Source organism: Pseudophryne corroboree, chromosome 1 (genome assembly GCF_028390025.1).
Source record: "Pseudophryne corroboree isolate aPseCor3 chromosome 1, aPseCor3.hap2, whole genome shotgun sequence".
NCBI classification, from domain to species: Eukaryota; Metazoa; Chordata; class Amphibia; order Anura; family Myobatrachidae; genus Pseudophryne; species Pseudophryne corroboree.
Window position 1 is genome coordinate 756,225,138 of NC_086444.1, and position 21,841 is coordinate 756,246,978.

The 21,841-nt window shown below is 47.6% G+C and overlaps 1 protein-coding gene across 3 annotated transcripts in view; it reads left to right on the top strand.

Annotated features, from left to right (window-relative positions):
• Nucleotides 1–21,841, top strand: part of HERC3 (HECT and RLD domain containing E3 ubiquitin protein ligase 3) — a 274,861-nt gene that overhangs the window by 200,045 nt on the left and 52,975 nt on the right. Inside the window, exons 15-17 of one of the 3 annotated variants that reach the window (XM_063917111.1) lie at nt 143–256; nt 1,934–1,957; nt 21,340–21,429. In XM_063917111.1, coding sequence (XP_063773181.1) covers nt 143–256; nt 1,934–1,957; nt 21,340–21,429 — 228 coding nt within the window. The remainder of the gene's footprint in view (nt 1–142; nt 257–1,933; nt 1,958–21,339; nt 21,430–21,841) is intronic. The other 2 variants (XM_063917130.1, XM_063917122.1) reach the window with 2 other exon arrangements.

A 21,841-nucleotide genomic window follows, 5' to 3' on the forward strand; every position in this document is an offset into this window, starting at 1 on the left:
AATTTTTTTTTACTCTCAAATAATATTTGAATCCACATTTTGCTCATTCTTTGTTTTAATAGACTATGGCAGCCATTTGTACTTGTTTTTTCTTATTCGTTACTTGTCCTACATGTTAACGTTGTAATGATTAATAACCTAGGTAAATGTGAAGGTGCGACATGTAGAGCATGATAAATTCTACATCCCTGAGATATCCAGCCTGGTGGACATTCAAGAAGATTACCTCACGTGGTTCCTAAACCAGGCAGGACTGGTATGTGTCTGAGTCTGCATTCACCTCTGCACACATCCCCCCTCCATTCATTTATATTTTCCTTATTCCCATATATTCAAGATCACAACACAAACCCTACAACACTCAGCAGTTGGGATTGTTGGTAAATATGTTTCTCTCTATGATGGTGCCTATTGCCATAGCTGTACATAGAAATAAATATATATATATATATATATATATATATATATATATATACACACACCCGTAAAGATAAGGTGTCTGCGCTATCACTTCGAATATTGTATACAGAGTGTTTTTAGCACCCAAATAAATAGAAATAAAAACACACTTTCATAAAATGACAAAAATGTGGTCTCTCTTTTGAGTGCAGCAAAAGGATTTTTGGGTTTGCTGGACTCTGAGACATTTTTGTCATTTTATGTGGGTTTTAATTTCATTTTATTTGGGTGCTAAAAACACTCTGTATACATGCTGTTTCAAAACACAGCCAAATATTCTAAGTGATAGCGCAGACACCTTATCTTTAGGGTTTCATATATATGTTTTATTTAGGATTAGTGTTTCCTAATTAAAATGTCAGCTGCATTGGTTAGGAAGCGCAGATCTAAACCACTACACATTGTTTTACTGTACATAGAAATAGTATGTGCAGTGCAGCTCATTGTGGTGATTCTATTGATTATGTATGTGTGTGTGGCACGTGAGCAGATGTGTACAGTTTTTCTGTTAATTAAACTACAGGACCTACCTGGTAAAACTGTAGGCCAATTGGCCGAAATACTTCATACTCGCTTTGTACCCAACAAGATTATAGTGAACAACATAAAAACAAAACTTACATGAATATATATTCGCTTTCCTCCCTTTTTCCGCAAGCGCTTCATAAAAATGGCAGGTTAGAAAAAGCAGTACTGTTGCACATTAAGTAGCATACACTTTTTTTAAACTTTTACTTTGAGTTCTTAATGTAGCCATCTTTATTAAATCGTGGAATGGGTTCTGCCAATGGGCCTGATTCAGATGTGGACAAAGTAGCTATCGCTGCTTCATGGATGCAGCAGCGATAGCATTAAAATGGTAATGCAGCACGTGTCACGCCTCCTGCGTGTATTTATCCGAGCTGTGTCCTAGTACGCAGTTCCGGATCATTTCCAACACCATCGGCCGTTTGCTTGACCCACAAGTCGGCTGCCCCAGGAGCTACCAAAAGGCCAGGAAATCTCTGTCCTCTGACGGAGATCCTGCCTTCTTGCTACCCCGTAATGGCAGCAACACGCTTCCGTTTTGAGAAATGGAAACAATCACCACCCCCAAACGGCATCAGTCTGTCAATCACTGACAGTCTGATGCCGTCCTGCATCCGCCGCCACAGACCTACTGCACATGCCTATTACAGTTCCGGCACATGCGCAAAGTACCAAATATCGGCACTTTGCACTATGCACTGCAAGTCCGTCTGGACCTGACTAAGGCCCAGTGTGTTTAGATTGGAGTACAGACGTATCTGTTTTCGATTTATGATGCTGGATATACCTAGTTTCCCAATATTTTTATTTCAGGGTATTTAGTCATGTACTGTCAGGAACTGCGTAATGTGACACATTCATGATACCCACAGAAGCTGTTTCTTTACAGGAATAATAACCCCAGGCTTTTCTTTCTCATTTTTCTTTCTTTCTTCTTTTTTAATAGAAAGTTCGCCCTTCAATTATGCAGGTAATGTATTTTATTTTCTCTTTCTTCTTTTTTTACATACAGATTTTTTTTTATAATTTACACGTAATTTCACTTTGTTTTCTATATTTTCTAAATAATCCGTAAAATTTCTAGCAAACTGCCTTCCTACAACCTTGCTTCAGCTTGAGTGTGTTTCTGTGAGCTTTACTTGCCACATTGATAAGATCAGCCATGGTCAAACAAAACTGTACAAATAAATCCATAAACCCATTTGGAACTGTGCTCATGGTGTCCACATCAATTCTAAACATACTGTACTTTGTCATGGGGCAAATTGAAAGGTAAGGCTATGGCCACACATAGCGGCCAAGCGGGCATCATTCAGCGGCTTGGCCGCAAGGAGACTGCACATGGGCACCTATGCAGGCGCCCACACATCTGCAGCAGTCCCGCCGCTGGCAGATCGCGGTTGGGCCGGACGGCAGGAAGACGGGATTTCCGTATGAGCACATGCTTTTCAATGTATGTGTTCACACAGTGCAGCTGCGCCACACTGTGTTCTATGAAATCCCGTGTGTCACTGGCCGGATCCTGTTCTGCGGCATCCCGCAGAACAGGATCCGTGTGCACACAGAACCCCCTCCCGGCCAAGTGGGTCCCATTCAGCGGGACCTGCTTGGCTGCTATGTGTGGCCCCAGCCTTAGGCTAGTGAGGCAACTGCCTAAGCATTGGGCTGTAGGGCAGGATCTATTACTAGGCTTGCAATAATGTCTATTTAATCGGGGACACATGAATTACACAGGTTCTGTGGCTGGCTAAATTCAAGTCTGCATTGCACCTGGGGGTATATTTACTAAAGTCCCGATTTTGTCCGAGGTTTTTTTTTTTTTTTCTAAGTGTCAACACGGGAATTTACTAAACACAAATCTCGGCAGTGTTGGGGCTATTCGTATTGAGATACACTGCTGAACACACAAATACGAATCAATAGACCATCGGTCAAACACGGCTGTTATTTGATACAAAACGGTAATTTACTAAGAATTTGTATTCTCAATCACTGCCGACAATTGCCAAACACTGCCGGGAAAGCATAGAATTTGTAAAAAAAATGAGCTTTCAAATACACCTGCTTTTTGCTGGCGTGTTCAGATAGTCATGCACGAATCCGTGAGATCCATGCAAGCTTATCTGTGGAAAAGGGTCTGTTTAGCTTAAAAATGATAAAAAAAAATTGCGTGGGGTCCCCCCTCCTATGTATAACCAGCCTCTGGCTCATTGAGCCGGCCCTGGTTGTAAAAATACAGGGGGGGAATGCGTAGGGTCCCCCCATATTTATACAACCAGCACCAGGCTCTGCGTCCGGTCCTGGTTCCAAAAATATGGGGGACAAAAGATTTAGGGGTCCCCCGTATTTTTAAAACCAGCACCGGGGTGCGCGGCCGCCAAAGTAATGCGGCGGCGGGCGCAATGGATAAGTTTGTCCGGAATCCTGGCAATCAGCAGCGGGGGGGTGAGAATGCTGGATCTGAATCTGCTGCGTATAGTTCCGCTTCCTCAGACCATCCGGATGCTACTCTGCAGACAGTATTAGATGCGGTGACTGCCAGCGAGACGCGTCTGGCAGACAAGATTTGGCAAGTGCAGTCTGATCTGTCCATTATCCATCAGTACCTTCAACGAGTGAGAGAACGAGTGGGCGAGGCTGAGACCCGTATATCCAATGTTGAAGACTCTGTCGGCCCGCTGGGTCGCCGCACTGATGCTTTGGAATCTCAAATGACCGAGGTGCGCAAAAAACTGACGGATATGGAGGGGCGCTTGCGGCGCAATAACGTCCATTTTGTTGGCCTGCCGGAAAAGGAGGAGGGTTCAACTCCTGAAGAATTTCTTGTAAAATGGCTTCGTGATGCTTTTGGATCTGAGGAATTCTCACCTTACTTTACCGTAGAACGGGCCCATAGAGTTCCGATGCGCCCGCTGCCTCCGGGGGCTCCACCTCGCACCTTTATTGCTAAGTTCCTCCATTTCCGGGACCGCGACACAGTCCTACGGCTGGCCCGCACTAAGGGCCCTTTGAAGTGGAATGGATCGCCCATATCGGTTTTCCCTGACTTTGCCGTGGATGTACAAAAGGATAGGGCTCAGTTCCTGTCTGTTAAGAGGAGGCTCCGTGAACTTGACCTGCTGTATGCCATGCTCTTCCCATCTAAGTTGCGAGTAGTGGCTGATGGAGAAACAAAGTTTTTCACGACTCCCCGTGAGGCCACGGCGTGGCTGGATAGACGATTCCCGGCGAGGCGTGCCCTTGCAGATCCCTGAGTCTCCGGCCTAACCCTGATGCTAATTCTACCCTGTTTGCTTTAGTCATGTCTTTTTTCTCTCCTTGTGTGCTCCTCTTGTTATTAATTATGTGGGCTGTACATGCGTGTTACTTAATGTGCGGCAATAGGCTGCGGGAGTGTTGGACTGGGGTCATTGTCCTCTATATCCCAGTATCCTAGTTACCTTACTCTGCTCTCGCAGGTACAACAGGTCGAGTGACTACTCGTTTGCCTACTTTGACGCTTCGGGTAGGCCTTAGAGTTTCTATTATCCCCTGTTACCTCTGGGGTGGGGGGGGGGTTGCGCTTGCGGTTCGATATATTTGGCTCTTTACTATACGTGTATGCTTGTTTTGTTTTGGGTATGCACGGACCCAGGGGGTGGATGTCTATGATTTCCCCTCCTATATTGTTCGGGGGGGGGGGGGTTGGTGGCTGGAGGCTATCTCTGTTCTCCCGAGAGTCATTGTATTCTTGGCCCCGATCAGGGTATACTTGCACCACTTAATGGTGCTACGAAGGTTGTATATTTGAATTTGGGTACTTGTGTTTAGTTTTGGGATCCAAGTATGCTGCAAGTTGGGGGTGGTATACAGGGAGGGGGGGCGGGGGAGGGTTCTGGGTTATGGTTTTACTGTGTGTGGAGATGTATGGTGTGAGTGGACATGGTTCATTGTTGTACTATCTGAGTATTGGTATCTGGTAACTGAACATAAGCATGGTGGATTTGGCTGGCCGCGGGGTGCTGCATTTATTTTACTTTTGATGCATTATGGCTGGGATTAAAGTGTTATTGTGGAATGTGCGGGGTCTCAGTGACAAAGTTAAGAGGTCCTTGGTACTCCGACAGATTAAAACTTGTGCCGCTGATGTGGTCTGCCTTATGGAAACACACTTGGTGGGGAATAAGATTCTTTCGCTAAAAAGGCCATGGGTGGGATGGGCGTACCATTCCACGTACACTTCTGCCTCTCGTGGAGTTTCAGTCCTTATTAAGCGGACCGTCCCCTTCGTGCTGGAATCTGTGCAGACGGATCCATGGGGGAGATATGTGTTTCTGAAATGTAAATTATTTTACGTCCCTGTCCTCCTTCTGACGGTTTATGTGCCCCCTTCCTATTCCCCTGATGTTCTTAAGAGGGCTGCCGGGTTCATGGCCTCTTCCCCCGGGATATCGGTTATTTGCCTCGGGGATTTTAATAATGTGCTAGACGCGGCGATGGGCAGGCTGTCTAGGTCTCCGTCGACTGCATGCCCTGGGAATATCTCTTTTGCTAATGTGGTGTCGGGGTTGGGCCTGGTCGATCCTTGGAGATTGAGACACCCGTCTCTTAGACAATACTCCCGTTTCTCTCACTCCCATTCTTCGTTCTCCGGGATTGACCTGGCCCTCCTCTCGAGCGACATGGTTCCCCGGGTGGGCGATATTAGATATGAAACTAGGGGTATATCAGATCACTCCCCTTTGACTCTTACTTTAGATTTTAATTGTTCTAGGGGCCAGGCTGTATGGAAATTTAACCCATTCTGGCTCGTCCACATGGGGGACGGCTCTGACCTGGTGGCCGCATGGCGGGAATTCTTTGAGTTAAATAGTGCCGGAACTGCTATCTCTATTCTATGGGACACGTTTAAGGCCTTTCTGCGAGGGAGTTTGATTAAACGGGTAGCTAACTTGAAGTCCTTTTATAAGCAATGGGAGATGGTGTTGGAGGCCCAGAGTGTCGCCGCAGAATTGCAATACTTGCAGGATTCCTTAAATAGTTCTAAGTTAGCCTTGTTATCGGCTCAGAGAGAATGGAAGGATTATCTAATGGAGAAGACTCAGCATAGACTCCTTTTCTCCTCCCATACATTTTACGCTACGGGTGATAAGCCGGGGGCGTACTTGGCCTCCCTGGCCCGGGGTGACAAACCTACTAGTGTAGTGGTTGAGATTTTAAATTCTGATGGCATTTCCCTAACTCAGACCCCACAAATGGCGGCTGAATTTGTGTCCTATTATAGTCGCTTGTATAAATCTAAACTGGAGTGCACACAGTTGCATCTCAACGATTATTTGGACGCTGTTTCCTTCCCCACCCTATCCAGCGAGGCTTGTGATCTGCTGGAGGCGCCTATCTCATCTGATGAGATTATGGCTGCTATTAAGGCCTCCCCTAGTGGTAAAGCCTCCGGCATGGATGGCATACCTTCAGAGATCTATGGGCATCATCTGTTTTTTTTTGTCCCTCGCCTTCTAGAGTTGTACGGCCAAATTTTTGCACAGGAGTCTCTCCCTCCATCTATGGCGGAAGCATTGATTGTGGTTCTCCCTAAACCAGATAAGGATATTAGGAGAGTTGAGTCCTATCGCCCTATATCCCTCTTACCCACTGATATTAAAATATTGGCTAAGGTTCTGGCTGGCAGATTAAATACAGTCATATCTCACATTATACATCCGGACCAGACGGGATTTATGCCCAATAAGTCGACATCCATTAATCTTAGACGTCTGTTTACTCATCTACACCTCCCCTGTAAGGACCCCACCTCCTCCATAGTCGTTTCGTTGGACGCCGCTAAGCTTTTGATTCCGTAGAATGGGCTTATTTGTGGGAAGTTATGCGTAGATTCGGTATAGGCCCAAACTTCATTAAATATGTTCAATTGATGTATTCCTCTTCCTCGGCGAGAGTGGCAGTTAATGGTTTCGTATCTCATTCCTTTCCTTTATCTAGGGGTACGCGACAGGGTTACCCACTGTCCCCTGCTCTATTTGCTATGGCCATTGAGCCCCTTGCGTGCCTCTTGAGGGCGGACGCGGGGATCACTGGCTTCAGGGTGGGTGCCCGCGAGGACAGGGTGACATTGTATGCCGATGACGTTTTGCTATTCGTGGATCGCTATGCTGAGTCTATGCCTAGGATCTTGGGAATTATTGTTGAGTTCGGGCGATACTCTGGGCTCCTGATTAATTGGGAGAAATCCTTTATTATCCCACTCCGGGGGGAGGTTCCTGCTTCCCCACTGGTGGCTCTTCCGTTGCGGTGGGTGGACTCATTCAAATACTTGGGCATCTGGGTGTCTAATGATCCTCAAAAGTTCTCCTCCCTAAATATCACTCCACAAATAACGTATCTCCGTAGTCGGGTGAAGGTATGGGGGAAACTACCCTTAACAGTCACAGGGAGGGTAAATATGGTAAAAATGGTCTTCCAGCCCAAACTTCTGTATGTTCTCCAACAATCTCCCGTTTATATCCCGCTGAAGATTTTTAAACAAATAAATGGGTTGCTTTCCTCCCTGGTGTGGGCTAGTAAGCGGGCACGTTTGCGACTGGATGCTTTGACCAGGTCACGGGACATGGGGGGTTTGGCCCTCCCCAACTTCCGCTTTTATAATTATGCGGCGCAGCTAGCGCATATCTGGGAGTGGATTACCGACCATGATGCCCTGGCTTTGCACTCACTGATGTTGCACCATGACTACCCTGGGGGCTCCCCATTGCAGCTGCTCCTGTGTGGTAGCGTCAAAATGTCCACATTGCCACTGATTAAACAATCCATCCTGATATGGAAATTGGTGCACTCTGTGATGCGAGGCCATGGTATTGATCCTGATACCCCACTGGATAACGCGTACGGGTTACCGGAACTATGTCACCTTCAGGTTAGGGAAGTGTGGGGTAGTTGGGGAATACACTCCTTAGGACATGTATATAGTGACGGGACCCTTACCTCATTTCAACAACTTCAACAGGCACATAATATCCCCTCGGGGTTCTTTTATCGATTCCTTCAGCTGAGACACGCTTTGGCTACCCAATTCCCAGGTGGCCCTCCGATCCTCGTTGACTCCCCTGTCAAATTAATGTTGCAGACGCTGGACTCGGGTCACTTGGTCTCTAAGATATATGGTCGTATTCTGCAGCTACATCATGCGGATCCTCTAACTACTCTCCGGGGAAAGTGGGAATCGGATGTGGGTATATTGTCGGATGATGCATGGAGTACCACTATGGGAGCCCATCGGATCTCCACTTCCTCTGTCAGGTACCAGCAAATACAACTATATATCTTGCATAGAGTATATATGACCCCGGTGAGGTTAGCACATATTGGGGGGTCTCACAGCTCCCAATGCCCTAAGTGTGGAACCACGTGTGCTGATTTCTGGCATCTACTCTGGGTGTGCCCTGGCGTGTCTCGATTCTGGATGGCTGTCATACGCACTATATGTGATACGGGGGTCCCCTCCTCCATATGCACACCTGCTCTTTGTACCCTGTTGATAGTGGACGAGGAAGCTTTAGACCCACCTAGCAGACGATACGTTATCAACCTATGCGCTTTAGCCAGAGTTTGTATAGCCCGGCTGTGGCTGGCAGGTGAGGCCCCGACAGTTAAGGCCTGGATAGCCTTGGTCAATGAAACTGTCGCACACGAAAAATTTGTGTTCCTGGCGAGGAAGGTGGAGAGGAAATGGTGTACAATTTGGGGCAGGTGGATAGAGTCTAAATATTTCAAGGATACATAAAATCCAGCCTTGTGCCTTTCTCCTTACTTTGTCCTGGTATATTTTGGGGGTAGTTGCCCCGCGGCCGGCCTTGCAGAGGTATAGTGAGCTCTACTGTGCTTGTTCTAGTATGCTCGTGTCTGTTTTGGAAATGTTATGTTTGGGATGTGACACTCTCAAAAATAGTCCATTTGAGAATATGTGATATAGGAGATATTATATACAAATGATGTACCATGTGCCCTATATATGTGCAGTTGTTTTGTGCATATTGGGTGTGTATGTAATGTTAAGTTTGTTTTTGTGTGAAATGTTCATGAAAACCTGAAAATTCTAATAAAAAATTATTGAATTTAAAAAAAAAACCCAGCACCGGGCTCCACTAGCCAGAGAGATAATGCCACAGCCGGGGGACACTTTTATATAGGTTGTTCCCTGGAGGAGTGGGGACCCCCTAAATCAATGGGTATCCCCCTCCAGGCACCCAAGCTGAATGGATGCCGCGGGTATACAGCCGGCATCCATTTAATGCAGGCAGAGGACTGAGGGCAGCCCAGCAGCTGGGCTCACCCCAAGCATGATGTAAAATGGTGGTGTGACATGTGGGCACGTCCCTAAAACAGCATACAGGGGGCATGGCCTAACGGGTATGAGGCCATGCCCCTTTTCATTTAAGCACGCCTCCTACACACACGGGGTTCCCGACTGCAACAATCCAAATGTTGGGAGGTATTCAACATGGTTTTGCCCAGTTGTGTGCTTTTTTGTTTTACGTCCAAGCATGAATCATGTCCTGTGTTTATACACATTTATATAACCGAAGCCTCAGGAGATTTTTCATCTTTCCATAGCTTTCTCCTTTCTATAAAGCCTCAGACAAAAGGAAGAAAATGACTGCTGGGAGTAGTATGGGCCTCCAGGAAACTTGCACTCCTGGGGGATCAGTTATAAAATCTGTTCCACAAATAACTCTACAATTTTTACTTTGTGCAAAATATCAACTTTTATTTATTATGGCATGAATAGAAAAATGTTACATGCTTTTACATTTATACAACACATCTCTCAGTTCTGCTATATTGACCCTGTAAAGCCTGACACATGGGAAACCATAGGAGCAGTAAGCTGAGTACATACCCATACAGTGTTGGACTGGAGCATGAAGGGCCCACCGGGGTTATGCAGTGGTAGAGGCCCATGCTTAGAGGTGTGGCCAGCCTCCAAAGGGGGTGTGGCCAGCCACCACAGAGGTTTGGCTAACCATTATAGAGTACCTGGTCTGGACTCCTTGATGATAATTTATATAGTAATTAATGCTAGTGCATGCATGATAATGCGCCAGATTAATGACAGCAATGTACTGTAGAGAATACAACATAATCCTCTGCAGTATAAGGTAACATATGTATAATATATAATTCAAGTGCACAGTGTAGAACCTGATCCCTAGAGGAGGAGGGCCCCCCAGGCAGTGGGGCCTACCGGTGGTTTCCCCTGTACCCCTGTGGGCCAGTCCGAGCCTGTACCCATAACCCTAACCAGAACATGTAAGCTCCAGTGCAGGCCTAGAACCTATGCAAAAATCACAGAACCACATTTTGGGCAGGTAAGCTGTTACGCAGACCCTTTTAAAGTGACCAAGAATAGTATAGTATAAAATTGCCACATAATAATGAACTTTTCTGCAGCGGGGTACACTGGGTTCCACAGGGATAACATTGGGGTGTAGAGTAGGATCTTGATCCGAGACACCAACAGGCTAAAAGCTTTGACTGTTCCCAAGATGCTCAGCGCCGCCTCCTCTATATCCCAGCCACCGTGCACAGGAGCTCAGTTTGTAAGTTGGTGCCTGCAGTACAGGCAGCTAACAGGCAGGGCTGCTCCAGCAGCCCTGAAAAGAGCTTTTTTAAGTGAAGATAGAAGACTTCAGGGGCTGCAGCAGAGGCACTCTCAGTGCTAGATGTCATTCTGACATCTGCTGCAGCTCCATCACCTCCCCCGGCGGTGCTGTATACTCCCGCGCCCTGGTTGCCGGGTACTTACAGCGGAGGGCTCCAGTTTGGCAGGTCAGGCACACATTCTCACTGCAGCTCTCCGGGATCACGTGGTCGCATCTAGGGAGGAGGTAAGAGGGTCCCCCAGACGGGATCCGCTGGAAATCGCGATCCGACGCGGCCATGAGGAGGCGGGCTGCACGTGCTGGCATGGAAACTGTGTTGGTACAGGGACCCACTAGACCACCAGAGCAGGGACACAGGTCGATTTCACTAAAATACGTTTTTACTATGGCCCGCGGTACCTGGTGGTGAAGTCCAGCAAGGGGATAAGGCTCTGACCTGTAGCCCCTCCCCCAGCCACAGGGCGCCATTTACAGTAAATGTTCCCGCCCTGGAGCTGCATCTCTCTCTCCCTCACTCCCTCTCAGCGTTTGGGCGCCATCTTCACATGCTGAGCTGATCCTGGGACTGTATGGGCAAAGCCTCCTCTGTAAAGCCGCCTGATCGCCAGCGCTGTGCATTTTACAGGACACTTAAATATTCTACATGTCTGGTGACAGTGTTAGTTAAGAAACAGTGCATTACTTCAGGGTTATGTAGTACAAGTACCCTATGATATACATCCAGTCTTTACCGTTCATTGATATATCTATTAGCCTATTTAGCTTTACTTAGTATTACTTAGTATTGCTAGTCCAGTGCAGTTTTATTGTTTGTCATAATTTCTGCATTGTACATGTAACTGTGTGTGTGTGTGTGTGTGTGTGTGTGTCTGCATATAGCTGCTGTGTGATTTCTACTTCGTGTATCTCACTCTGTACCCTGAGTAGGGCTAAGTGCGTCAGGTTTATTGTTTGATATAGGTATTTCACAGGCTATACTTATTGTGTATTTCTGCAGCTGGGTACACTGGGCTCCACAGGGAATGACATTGATGTGTAGAGTAGGATCTTGATCCGAGGCACCAACAGGCCAAAAGCATTGACTGTTCCCAAAATGCATAGCGCCGCCTCCTCTATAAACCTGCCTCCGTGCACAGGAGCTCAGTTTTGTAGTTGGTGCCATGCAGTGCAGGCATACAACAGGTGGGCTGCTCCAGCAGCCCTCATAAGATCTTTTTTAAGTGAAAAATGAAGACTTCAAGGGCTGCAGCAGAGACACTGTGAGTGTTAGATGTCAGTCATACATCTCCTGCTGCAGCTCCATCACCTCCCCCAGCGGCACTGTATACTCCCGCACCCTGGTTACCGGGTACTTACAGTGGAGGCTCCGGTTTTCTTCAGTCAGGCACACACACCACCGCAGCTCTCCAGTATCACGTGGCTGCATTCAGGGAGGAGGTACGTGGGTCCCCCAGACGGGACCCGTTGTAAACCGCGATCCGGCGCCGCCGGTGGGAGGCGTGCTGGCGTGGACACTGTGGAAGTACAGGGCACCTCACTAGACCACCAGGGCAAGGGCACAGGTCGGATTCTCTCAAAAATCAGTTTGCTAAGGCCCACAGTACATGGGGGTGAAGTCCAGCAAGGGGATAAGGCTCTGACCTGTAGCCCCTCCCCCAGCCACAGGGCGCCATTTAGAGTAAATGTTCCCACCCTGGAGCTGCATATTTCTCTCCCTCCCTCACTCCCTGTCAGCGCCATTAGGTCAAGCTGAGCTGATCCTGGGACTGTTTGGGCAAATCCTCCTCTGTAAAGCCGCCTGCATGTCAGCGCTGTGCATTTTACAGGACACTTAAGTATTCTACATGTCTGTTGACAGTGTTAGTTAAGAAAAAGTGCATTTAGTCAGGGTTATTTGGTACAAGTACCCTATGATATACATCGAGTCTTTACTGTGCATTGTTATATCTATTGAGTGTATAGCTATACTTAGTATTACTCTGTATTGCTAGTCCAGTGCAGTTTTATTGCCTGTCATCATTTCTGCATTGTACAGTGTGACTGTGTGTGTGCATATAGCTGCTGTGTGACCTCCATTTTGTGTATCTCACTCAGATTGCTATCCCTAAATTCTGTAACCTGAGGGGGCTAAGTGCGTCAGGATTATTACTTAATATAGGTATTTCACAAGATATACTTATTGTGTATTTTTCTCTGTGATTTTTAGTCACCATATACCTCTGGAACTCTCTGTTGTACTACACGGGGGGTTCTTGTCAGGTGGGGTGCTGCTGATATTGTACTGGGTTGCCTTGCTTTGAGCTTTCAGACATGTCAGCTACAAGAGGCGACGGAGCTGGGGCCGATCCCACATTGCGAGGTGATGATCCTGCAGACACATTAGAGGAAAACATTGCAGCAGAATGTTCAGGTTCTGGGGGTTCCCTACCCCCAGTGGGACCGTAGCAACGGGGGTGCATAATGACCCACCTTGGGCTATTTTCTTCACGTTATTGAATACGCTGGTAACTAGACTTACGCCCCCTATCGGACCTCCTGTGCTAGTGCAACCGCTTATGGTCCCTGCGGTTATTCCGCCATGGGCAGATCAACTGTCCACTCAGTTACAGCAATTGAACCAATCACTGACTAAACAGAAATCTCACCGTCGAGATCCTCTAAGCAGGATAGTACTTCCTCACAATCCACCAACGTCCCAGACACCTCGTCTGATTAGGTTGGCGTATATACTGACCCCACAGACACTGATACTGATGGGGACTCTGTTTCACAGGTGGATGTTCCTGACTTGTTGGAGGCTATCAGGATAATTCTTCAAATTACTGATGATCAAGAGCCTGATACTGCCTCTAAGAAACCGTACAGCTTTAAATGTCAGAAAGTGGTTAAACAAGTTTTCTCTTACGTCCTAGAGCAGAGGTTCTCAAACTCGGTCCTCGGGAGCCCACACAGTGCATGTTTTGCAGGTAACCCAGCAGGTGCACAGGTGTATTAATTACTCACTGACACATTTTAAAAGGTCCACAGGTGGAGCTAATTATTTCACTTGCGATTCTGTGAGGAGACCTGCAAAACATGCACTGTGTGGGCCCCGAGGACCGAGTTTGAGAACCTCTGTCCTAGAGGATGCTGGGGACTCCGTAAGGACCATGGGGATAGACGGGCTCCGCAGGAGACATGGGCACTCCAAGAAAGACTTTAGGTCTGGGCGTGCACTGGCTCCTCCCTCTATGCCCCTCCTCCAGACCTCAGTTTGATACTGTGCCAGTGGAGACTGGGTGCTTTTCAGAGAGCTCTCCTGAGCTTTCTGACAGAAAGTATTTTTGTTAGGTTTTTTGTTTTCAGGGAGCCTGCTGGCAACAGACTCCCTGCATCGAGGGACTGAGGGGAGAGAAGCAGACCTACTTCTGTGAGTTTCAAGGCTCTGCTTCTTAGGCTACTGGACACCATTAGCTCCAGAGGGAGTCAGAACACAGGTCTCACCCTGGAGTTCGTCCCGGAGCCGCGCCGCCGTCCTCCTCACAGAGCCGGAAGATAGAAGCCGGGTGAGTATGAGAAGAAAAGAAGACTTCAGAGGCGGCAGAAGACTTCATGATCTTCACTGAGGTAACGCACAGCGGTGAAGCTGTGCGCCATTGCTCCCATACACCTCACACACGGCAGTCACTGTAAGGGTGCAGGGCGCAGGAGGGGGGGGGGCCCTGGGCAGCATATAAACCTCTTTTCTGGCAAAAATAGTATATATACAGCTGGCCACTGTATATATATATATATATATATATATAAGAGCCCCCACCAGTTTTCAGTATATTTGAGCGGGACAGCAGCCCGCCGCCGAGGGGGCGGGGCTTCTACCTCAGCACTCACCAGCGCTATTTTCTCCACAGCACAGCTGAGAGAAAGCTCCCCGGACTCTCCCCTGCTTATACCACGGTTAAAGAGGGTTTTAGAGAAGAGGGGGGGGGGGGCACATAATTAGGCGCGTATATACATTTATACACAGCGCTACTGGGTAAACATATGTTTATTGTGTTTTTTCCTGGGTCATATAGCGCTGGGGTGTGTGCTGGCATACTCTCTCTCTGTCTCTCCAAAGGGCCTTGTGGGGGAACTGTCTTCAGATAAGAGGATTCCCTGAGTCTGTGGTGTGTCGGTACGCGTGTGAGGTAAAAGGCTCTCCTAGGGAGGAGGGGGAATAAATGAATGTGGTTTCTCCGTCGACAACGCCGACACCTGACTGGATGGATATGTGGAATATTTTAAGTGCTAATGTAAATTTATTGCACAAAAGATGAGAAGGAAAAGCCAGGGAGTCAACCCATGTCTGTCCCTATGTCGCAGGGGCCTTCAGGGTCTCAAAAGCGCCCACTATCCCAAATAATAGTCACAGATACCGACACGGATTCTGACTCCAGTGTCGACTACGATGATGCAAAGTATTCAATATATGATTATTGTAATAAAAGATGATTTGCATATCAAACCCCCTGTCCCTGACACGAGGTACACATGTATAGGGTAAAGAATCCTGAGGTGAACTTTCCCCCATCTCATGAACGACTTATTAAAAAAGGCTTGGAAATCTCCAGACAAGAAACTGCAGATTCCCAAAAATGGATTCTTAGGGCGTATCCTTTCCCGACTAAGGACAGGATACGGTAAGACTCTTCCCCAAGAGGGAAAAAAGCTTGGACACGCTTATCCAAAAAAGGTAGCGCTGCCATTATGGCTACCCTCAGGGATCCTGCTGATCGCAGACAGCAGGCTACCTGGAAGTCCATTTACACAATCTAGTACCTTACTCAACCCGGCGTTAGGGTCGGCTTGGGTTTGTAGTGCTGTAGCAGCAAGGGTAGGTACCTTATCTACGGAAATTAATACCCTGGATAAGGATACCGGTTTATAGACCCTCGGTCATATTAAAGATGCTGTCTTATATATGGGAAATGCTCAAAGAGACATTGGCCTACTGAGTTCTAGAAATCACAGCTATGTCGATTTCTGCTAGACGAGTCCTATGGACCCGGCAATGGACAGAAGGCATAGGGAGGTTTTACCTTACAAGGGTGAGGAATTGGTTGGGGAAGGTCTCTCGGACCTGGTCTCCACAACTACTGCAACTGAATAAAATTTTTTCCATGTATTTCCTCACAGCCTAAGAAAGCACCACATTAACACATGCGGTCCTTTCGGTTATATAGAAACAAGAGAGTACGAAGATGGTCTTTTCTTGCCAGAGGTAAGGTCAGGGAAAACAAGCTGCCAACCACAGCTAGTTCCCAGGAGCAGAAGTCCTCCCGGCCTCTATAAAATCCACAGCGTGATGCGGGAACTCCGCTGAGGGAGTCCGCCACAGGGGGGGCACGTCTTCGACTGGTCAGCCACATCTGGGTTCACTCACAGGTGGATCCCGGGGCAATAGAAATTATTTCCCAGGGTTACAAGCTGGAGTTCGAACAAGTGTCTCCTCGCCGGTTTCAACAATTGGCCTTAACAGCTTCTCCCCCAGAAAGGGAGCTACTGTTAAATGCAATTCACAAAGTGTATCATCAACAGGTGGTGGTCAAAGTTCCCCTACTTCTACATGAGAAGGGGTAGTAAATCAACCCTGTTAGTAGTCCCGAAACCGGACGGTTCGGTCAGACCCATTTTACATTTAAAATCCTTGAACCTATACTTGAAAAGGTTCAAGTTCAAGGTGCAATCGCTCAGAGCGGTCATCGCCAGCCTAGAAAGGGGGAGATTTTATAGTATCCCTGGATATAAAGGATGCATACCTTCATGTTCCCATATATCCACCTCATCGGGCGTACCTAAGAATTGCGGTACAGGTTGTCATTACCAGGGTTTTCCACCGAGGATTTTCCCCAAGGTAATGGCGGAAATTATGGTGCTCCTACGCAAGCAGGATGTCGCAATTAGTATCACTTTCACTGAAGGTGTTACAGCAACACAGCTGTTTTCTCAATATCCCGAAGTCGCAGTTGATTCCTACAACTGGTCTGACTTTCTTGGGCATGATTCTGGATACGGTCCAGAAAAGGGTTTATCTGCAGATAGAAAAGGCTCAGGAACTCATGACTCTGGTCAGGAACCTATTGAAGCCAAAACAGGTGTCAGTGCATTACTGCACTCGAGTCCTGGAAAAGATGGTGGCGTCATACAAAGCCTTCCAATGGGACCTACTGGCAAGTGGTCCGAATCACATCTACAGATTCATCAGTTGATCGCCCTGTCCCCCAGGGCCAGGTTATCTCTCCTGTGAGGGTGCTCACCTTCTAGAGGGCCGCAGGTTCGGCAGTCATGACTGGATTCTGGTGACCACGGACGAGAGCCTCCGAGGTTGGGGAGCAGTCACACAGGAGAAAAACTTCCAGGGTCTTGGGTCAAGTCAAGAGACTTGTCTTCACATCAACGTCCTGGAGCTGAGGGCCATATACAATGCCCTTCGTCAAGCGGAGACGTTGCTTCGTGACTTACCAGTGCTGATCCAATCAGACAACATCACCGCAGTGGCTCATGTAAACCGCCAGGGCGGCACAAGGAGCAGAGTGGCAAGAAGCCACCAGGATTCTTCGCTGGGCGAAAAATAATGTAAGCGCACTGTCAGTAGTGTTCATTCCAGGAGTGGACAACTAAGAAGCAGTCTTCCTCAGCAGACACGACCTGCATCCAGGAGTGGGGACTTCATCAAGAAGTCTTCACACAGATTGCAAGTCAGTAGGGACTGCCCCAAATAGACATGAGGACGTCCCGCCTCAACAAAAAGTTGAAAAGATATTGCACCAGGTCAATAGACCCTCAGACGGTAGCTGTGGACGCCCTAGTGACACCGTGGGTGTTCCAGTCGGTCTATGTGTTTCCTCCTCTTCCTCTCATCCCAAAGGTGTTGAGAATAATAAGAAAAAGAGGAGTGCAGACAATTCTCATTGTTCCAGATTGGCCACGAAGGGCCTGATATCCGGATCTGCAGGAGAATGCTCACAGAAGATCAATGGCATCTTCCTCTAAGACAGGACCTGTTGCAACAGGGGCCCGGTCTGTTCCAAGACTTACCGCGGCTGCGTTTGACGGCATGGCGGTTGAACGCCGGATCCTAGCGGAAAAGGGCATTCCGGATGAGGTCATTCCTACGCTGATAAAGGCTAGGAAAGATGTGACAACTAAACATTATCAGCGTATATGGCGAAAATATGTTTCTTGGTGTGAGGCCAGGAATACTCCTACGGAAGAATTCCATCTGGGCCGTTTTCCTTCACTTCCTATAAACTGGAGTGAATTTGGGCCTAGAATTAGGCTCCATTAAGGTTCAGATTTCGGCCTTATCCAATTTCTTTCAAAAAGAATTGGCTTCTCTCCCAGAAGGACAGACTTCTGTGAAGGGAGTGCTGCATATTCAGCCTCCTTTTGTACCTCCGGTGGCGCCTTGGGACCTTAACGTGGTGTTGAGTTTCCTTAAGGCGCACTGTTTTGAACCACTTAAAATGGTGGAGTGAAAATATCTCACTTGAAAGGTGGTCATGTTGTTAGCCTTGGCTTCGGCTAGGCGAGTGTCGGAATTGGCGGCTTTGTCTCATAAAAGCCCCTATCTGGGTTTTTTCCATATGGATAGAGCGGAATTGCGGATCCGTCCTCAATTCTTGCCTAAGGTGGTGTCATCTTTTCATATGAACCACCCTATTGTGGTGCCTGTGGCTACCCGTGACTTGGAGGATTCCGAGTCCCTTGATGTAGTTTGGGTTTTGAAGACTTACGTAGCCAGAACAGCTAGAGTCAGAAAAAAACAGAAGCACTGTTTGTCCTGTATGCAGCCAACAAGGTTGGCGCTCCTGCTTCAAAGCAGACTATTGCTTACTGGATCTGTAACACGATTCAGCGAGCGTGGAACGGCTGGATTGCCGTTACCTAAATTGGTCAAGGCCCATTCCACTAGGAAGGTGGGATCTTCTTGGGCGGCTGCCCGAGGGGGCTCGGCTCTACAGCTGGGCCGAGTGGTTTCTTGGTCGGGTTCAAACACCTTGCGAGGTTTTATAAGTTTGATACCCTGGCTTAGGAGGACCTCCTGTTTGCTCAATCGGTGCTGCAGAGTCATCCGCACTCTCCCGCCCATTTTTGGAGCTTTGGTATAATCCCCATGGTCCTTACAGAGTCCCCAGCATCCTCTAGGACGTAAGAGAAAATAAGATTTTAAACCTACCGGTAAATCTTTTTCTCGTAGTCCGTAGAGGATGCTGGGCACCCGTCCCAAGTGCGGACTACTTCTGCAAGACTTGTATATAGTTTTGCTTACATAAGGGTTATGTTATAGTTTTCATCGGTCTTGGACTGATGCTATGTTGTTTTCATACTGTTAACTGGTTAGTATATCACAAGTTATACGGTGTGATTGGTGTGGCTGGTATGAATCTTGCCCTTGGATTAGCAAAAATCCTTTCCTCGTACTGTCCGTCTCCTCTGGGCACAGTTTCTCTAACTGAGGTCTGGAGGAGGGGCATAGAGGGAGGAGCCAGTGCACACCCAGACCTAAAGTCTTTCTTGGAGTGCCCATGACTCCTGCGGAGCCCGTCTATCCCCATGGTCCTTACGGAGTCCCCAGCATCCTCTACGGACTACGAGAAAAAGATTTACAGGTAGGTTTAAAATCTTATTTTACCTCACTCTGACCATTTAGTTAACATATGTCAGGAATCCTGGGAAAATCCAGGAAAGAAATTCACGCCTCACAAGAAGATGCTGGCTTGCTATCCCCTCGCGGCGAAGCTAAGTAAAAATTGGGAGATTCCCCTGTCAGTGGATTTGCAAGTGGCGCGGCTGGTGGTATCCTCAGCTTTGCCTGTTACTACAGTCACGTCTCTGAAAGAACCGACGGATAAGCGTGTGGAGGGTTGTTTAAAGGCGATTTACACCTTAGCAGGTGCTGCGCATCGGCCCACCATTGCAGCGACTTGGGTTGCAGAGGCTATTGAAGCGTGAGCTCAGTAGTTGGAAGCTGAGCTGCCTTCCAACACTTCTGATCATGCTAGACAATGTCTTTCGTATATTGTCACAGCTTCTCATTACATGAGGCGGCTTCTGATGCCGGTATTCTGGCGGCCAAGGCATCTACTACGTCCATTTTGGCTCGCCGGATTCTCTGGTTGTGGTCCTGGTCTGTAGATCTGGACTCAAAGAAAACCCTGGAGGTACTACCTTTTAAGGGAGACATTCTTTTCGGAGAAGACCTTTACAAGATAGTGGCTGACTTAGCCTCTGCTAAAACACCTAGTCTACCTAGTACTGCTCCTTCGGTACCGAAGGCTAAGAGTACTTCCTTTCGCTCCTTTCATCCTTCAGAGAAAGCAAAGGATCAGACGTGCCCGAAACAGGCTCGCACTTCCAAACCCAATAAGCCCAAACCTAAACGGGCCTGGGCTGCTCGTCAACCTTCTTCCAAAACTGACAAGCCTGCTGCATGACGGGCGGTCCTCCCTTTGGGGGATCCCAGGGTGGGGGGCCGACTTCTAAGGTTTACCCAGGAATGGTTGAAGACCACTTCCGATGCCTGGGTACGGGAAGTCGTCACTTGAGGTTACGCTGTATCCTTCAAGAATCGTGGTTCCGGCCTTTGCCTCCTGAATTGTCTTCCAAAGAGCGGTCTTTGGATGTGGTACGGGCTCTCCATATCTATGTGAAGAGAACTCTCTTTGTACTGTTTGGTTTTCACAAACGTGGCTGGCCTGCTCACAAGCAGACCCTGGCCAGATGTATTAGAATGGTGATTGCACATTCTTATGTACTGGCTGGCTTTCCAGCTCCTGCTACCATCAAGGCCCATTCTGCTCGGTCTGTTGGACCTTCTTGGGCTGCCCACCGTGGTGCGACCCTTGAACAATTGTGCAAGGCGGCTACGTGGTCCTCAGGGAACACGTTCATAAGGCTCTATGCCTTCGATACTTCCGCCTCCCAGGGTGCTTCCTTTGGACACCGGGTTCTTGTGCCCGCTACAGTGCGTCCCCTCCCATGAGGAACTGCTTTAGGACATCCCCGATGTTATCCCTGTGGAACCAGTGTACCCCGCTGCAGAAAAGGAGATTTATGGTAAGAACTTTCCTTTTGTTAAATCTCTTTCTGCGAGGTACACTGAGTTCCACAAGGCGCCCACCCTGACGCACTTAGCTTCTTTGAGTTTGTATGGAATTAGCCGCTGATACCTTCTCCTGTCGTGAGAATTTGGTGTACGTGGCTATTAATGGTTGTCGTCTTTTACCTGCTACCGCATTGGACTGGTTAACAAAACTGAGCTCCTGTGCATGGAGGCGGGGTTATAGAGGAGGTGGCGCTGAGCATCTTGGGAACAGTCAAAGCTTTTAGCCTGTTGGTGCCTCAGATCAAGATCCTACTCTACACCCCAATGTTATCCCTGTGGAACCTAGTGTACCTCGCAGAAATAGATTTAACAAAGGTAAGTTCTTACCATAAATCTCCTTATTGGTATCAAAGGCAAGACACAGCATATCTGACACAACCTTTGATCTGTCCCTGCTTATCGTCATGAGAGAGGACCAAGGACCAGCTCCCATGGACTTTGCAGTGGCAAAAGCTCCTCTGGGAGGTTATTTTCTGTATCATTTTTGATCTGTTAGAGATTTACGTCAAATTTATTACAGAATTTTAATAATAGAATGGTTTCTTTCTCTCTCTCTCATTTTCTATCCAGGACTCTGTCACGCTTTGCTCTTATCCTTTTGTATTTGATGCTCAAGCCAAGACAAAAATGTTACAGACAGATGCTGAGCTACAGATGCAGGTATTTGATGGGTGATTGATTATTGTAAAATGAAACATCCAGATGATATGATGGCCAGCTGAAGCACGTGGATGATAAGCACATATTCACATTGTAGTCGTGCAGTCACATTTTCTGACTATCTCACATTTTTGTTTCATGGAAATGTTTTGAATATGTACGTAGTGCTTCTCAATTTATAAACTTTGATTTTATTTTTTACTAGTTAACAGCCCATCAAAATGACGGAACAAAATAGCAGTAATGTCAGCACTAGCGGCTGTGCTTGCCTGAACGAAGCAACACTTGAATTGCTCCGTTGGGTGCCATCTAGTGGCCGCCGGTGCACAAAACACTTAAATTCACACCATAGAGATTACAAGCAGTGTAGCTTCTTATTATATAGGATTGGTGATCAGCAAAAGAACAAGAT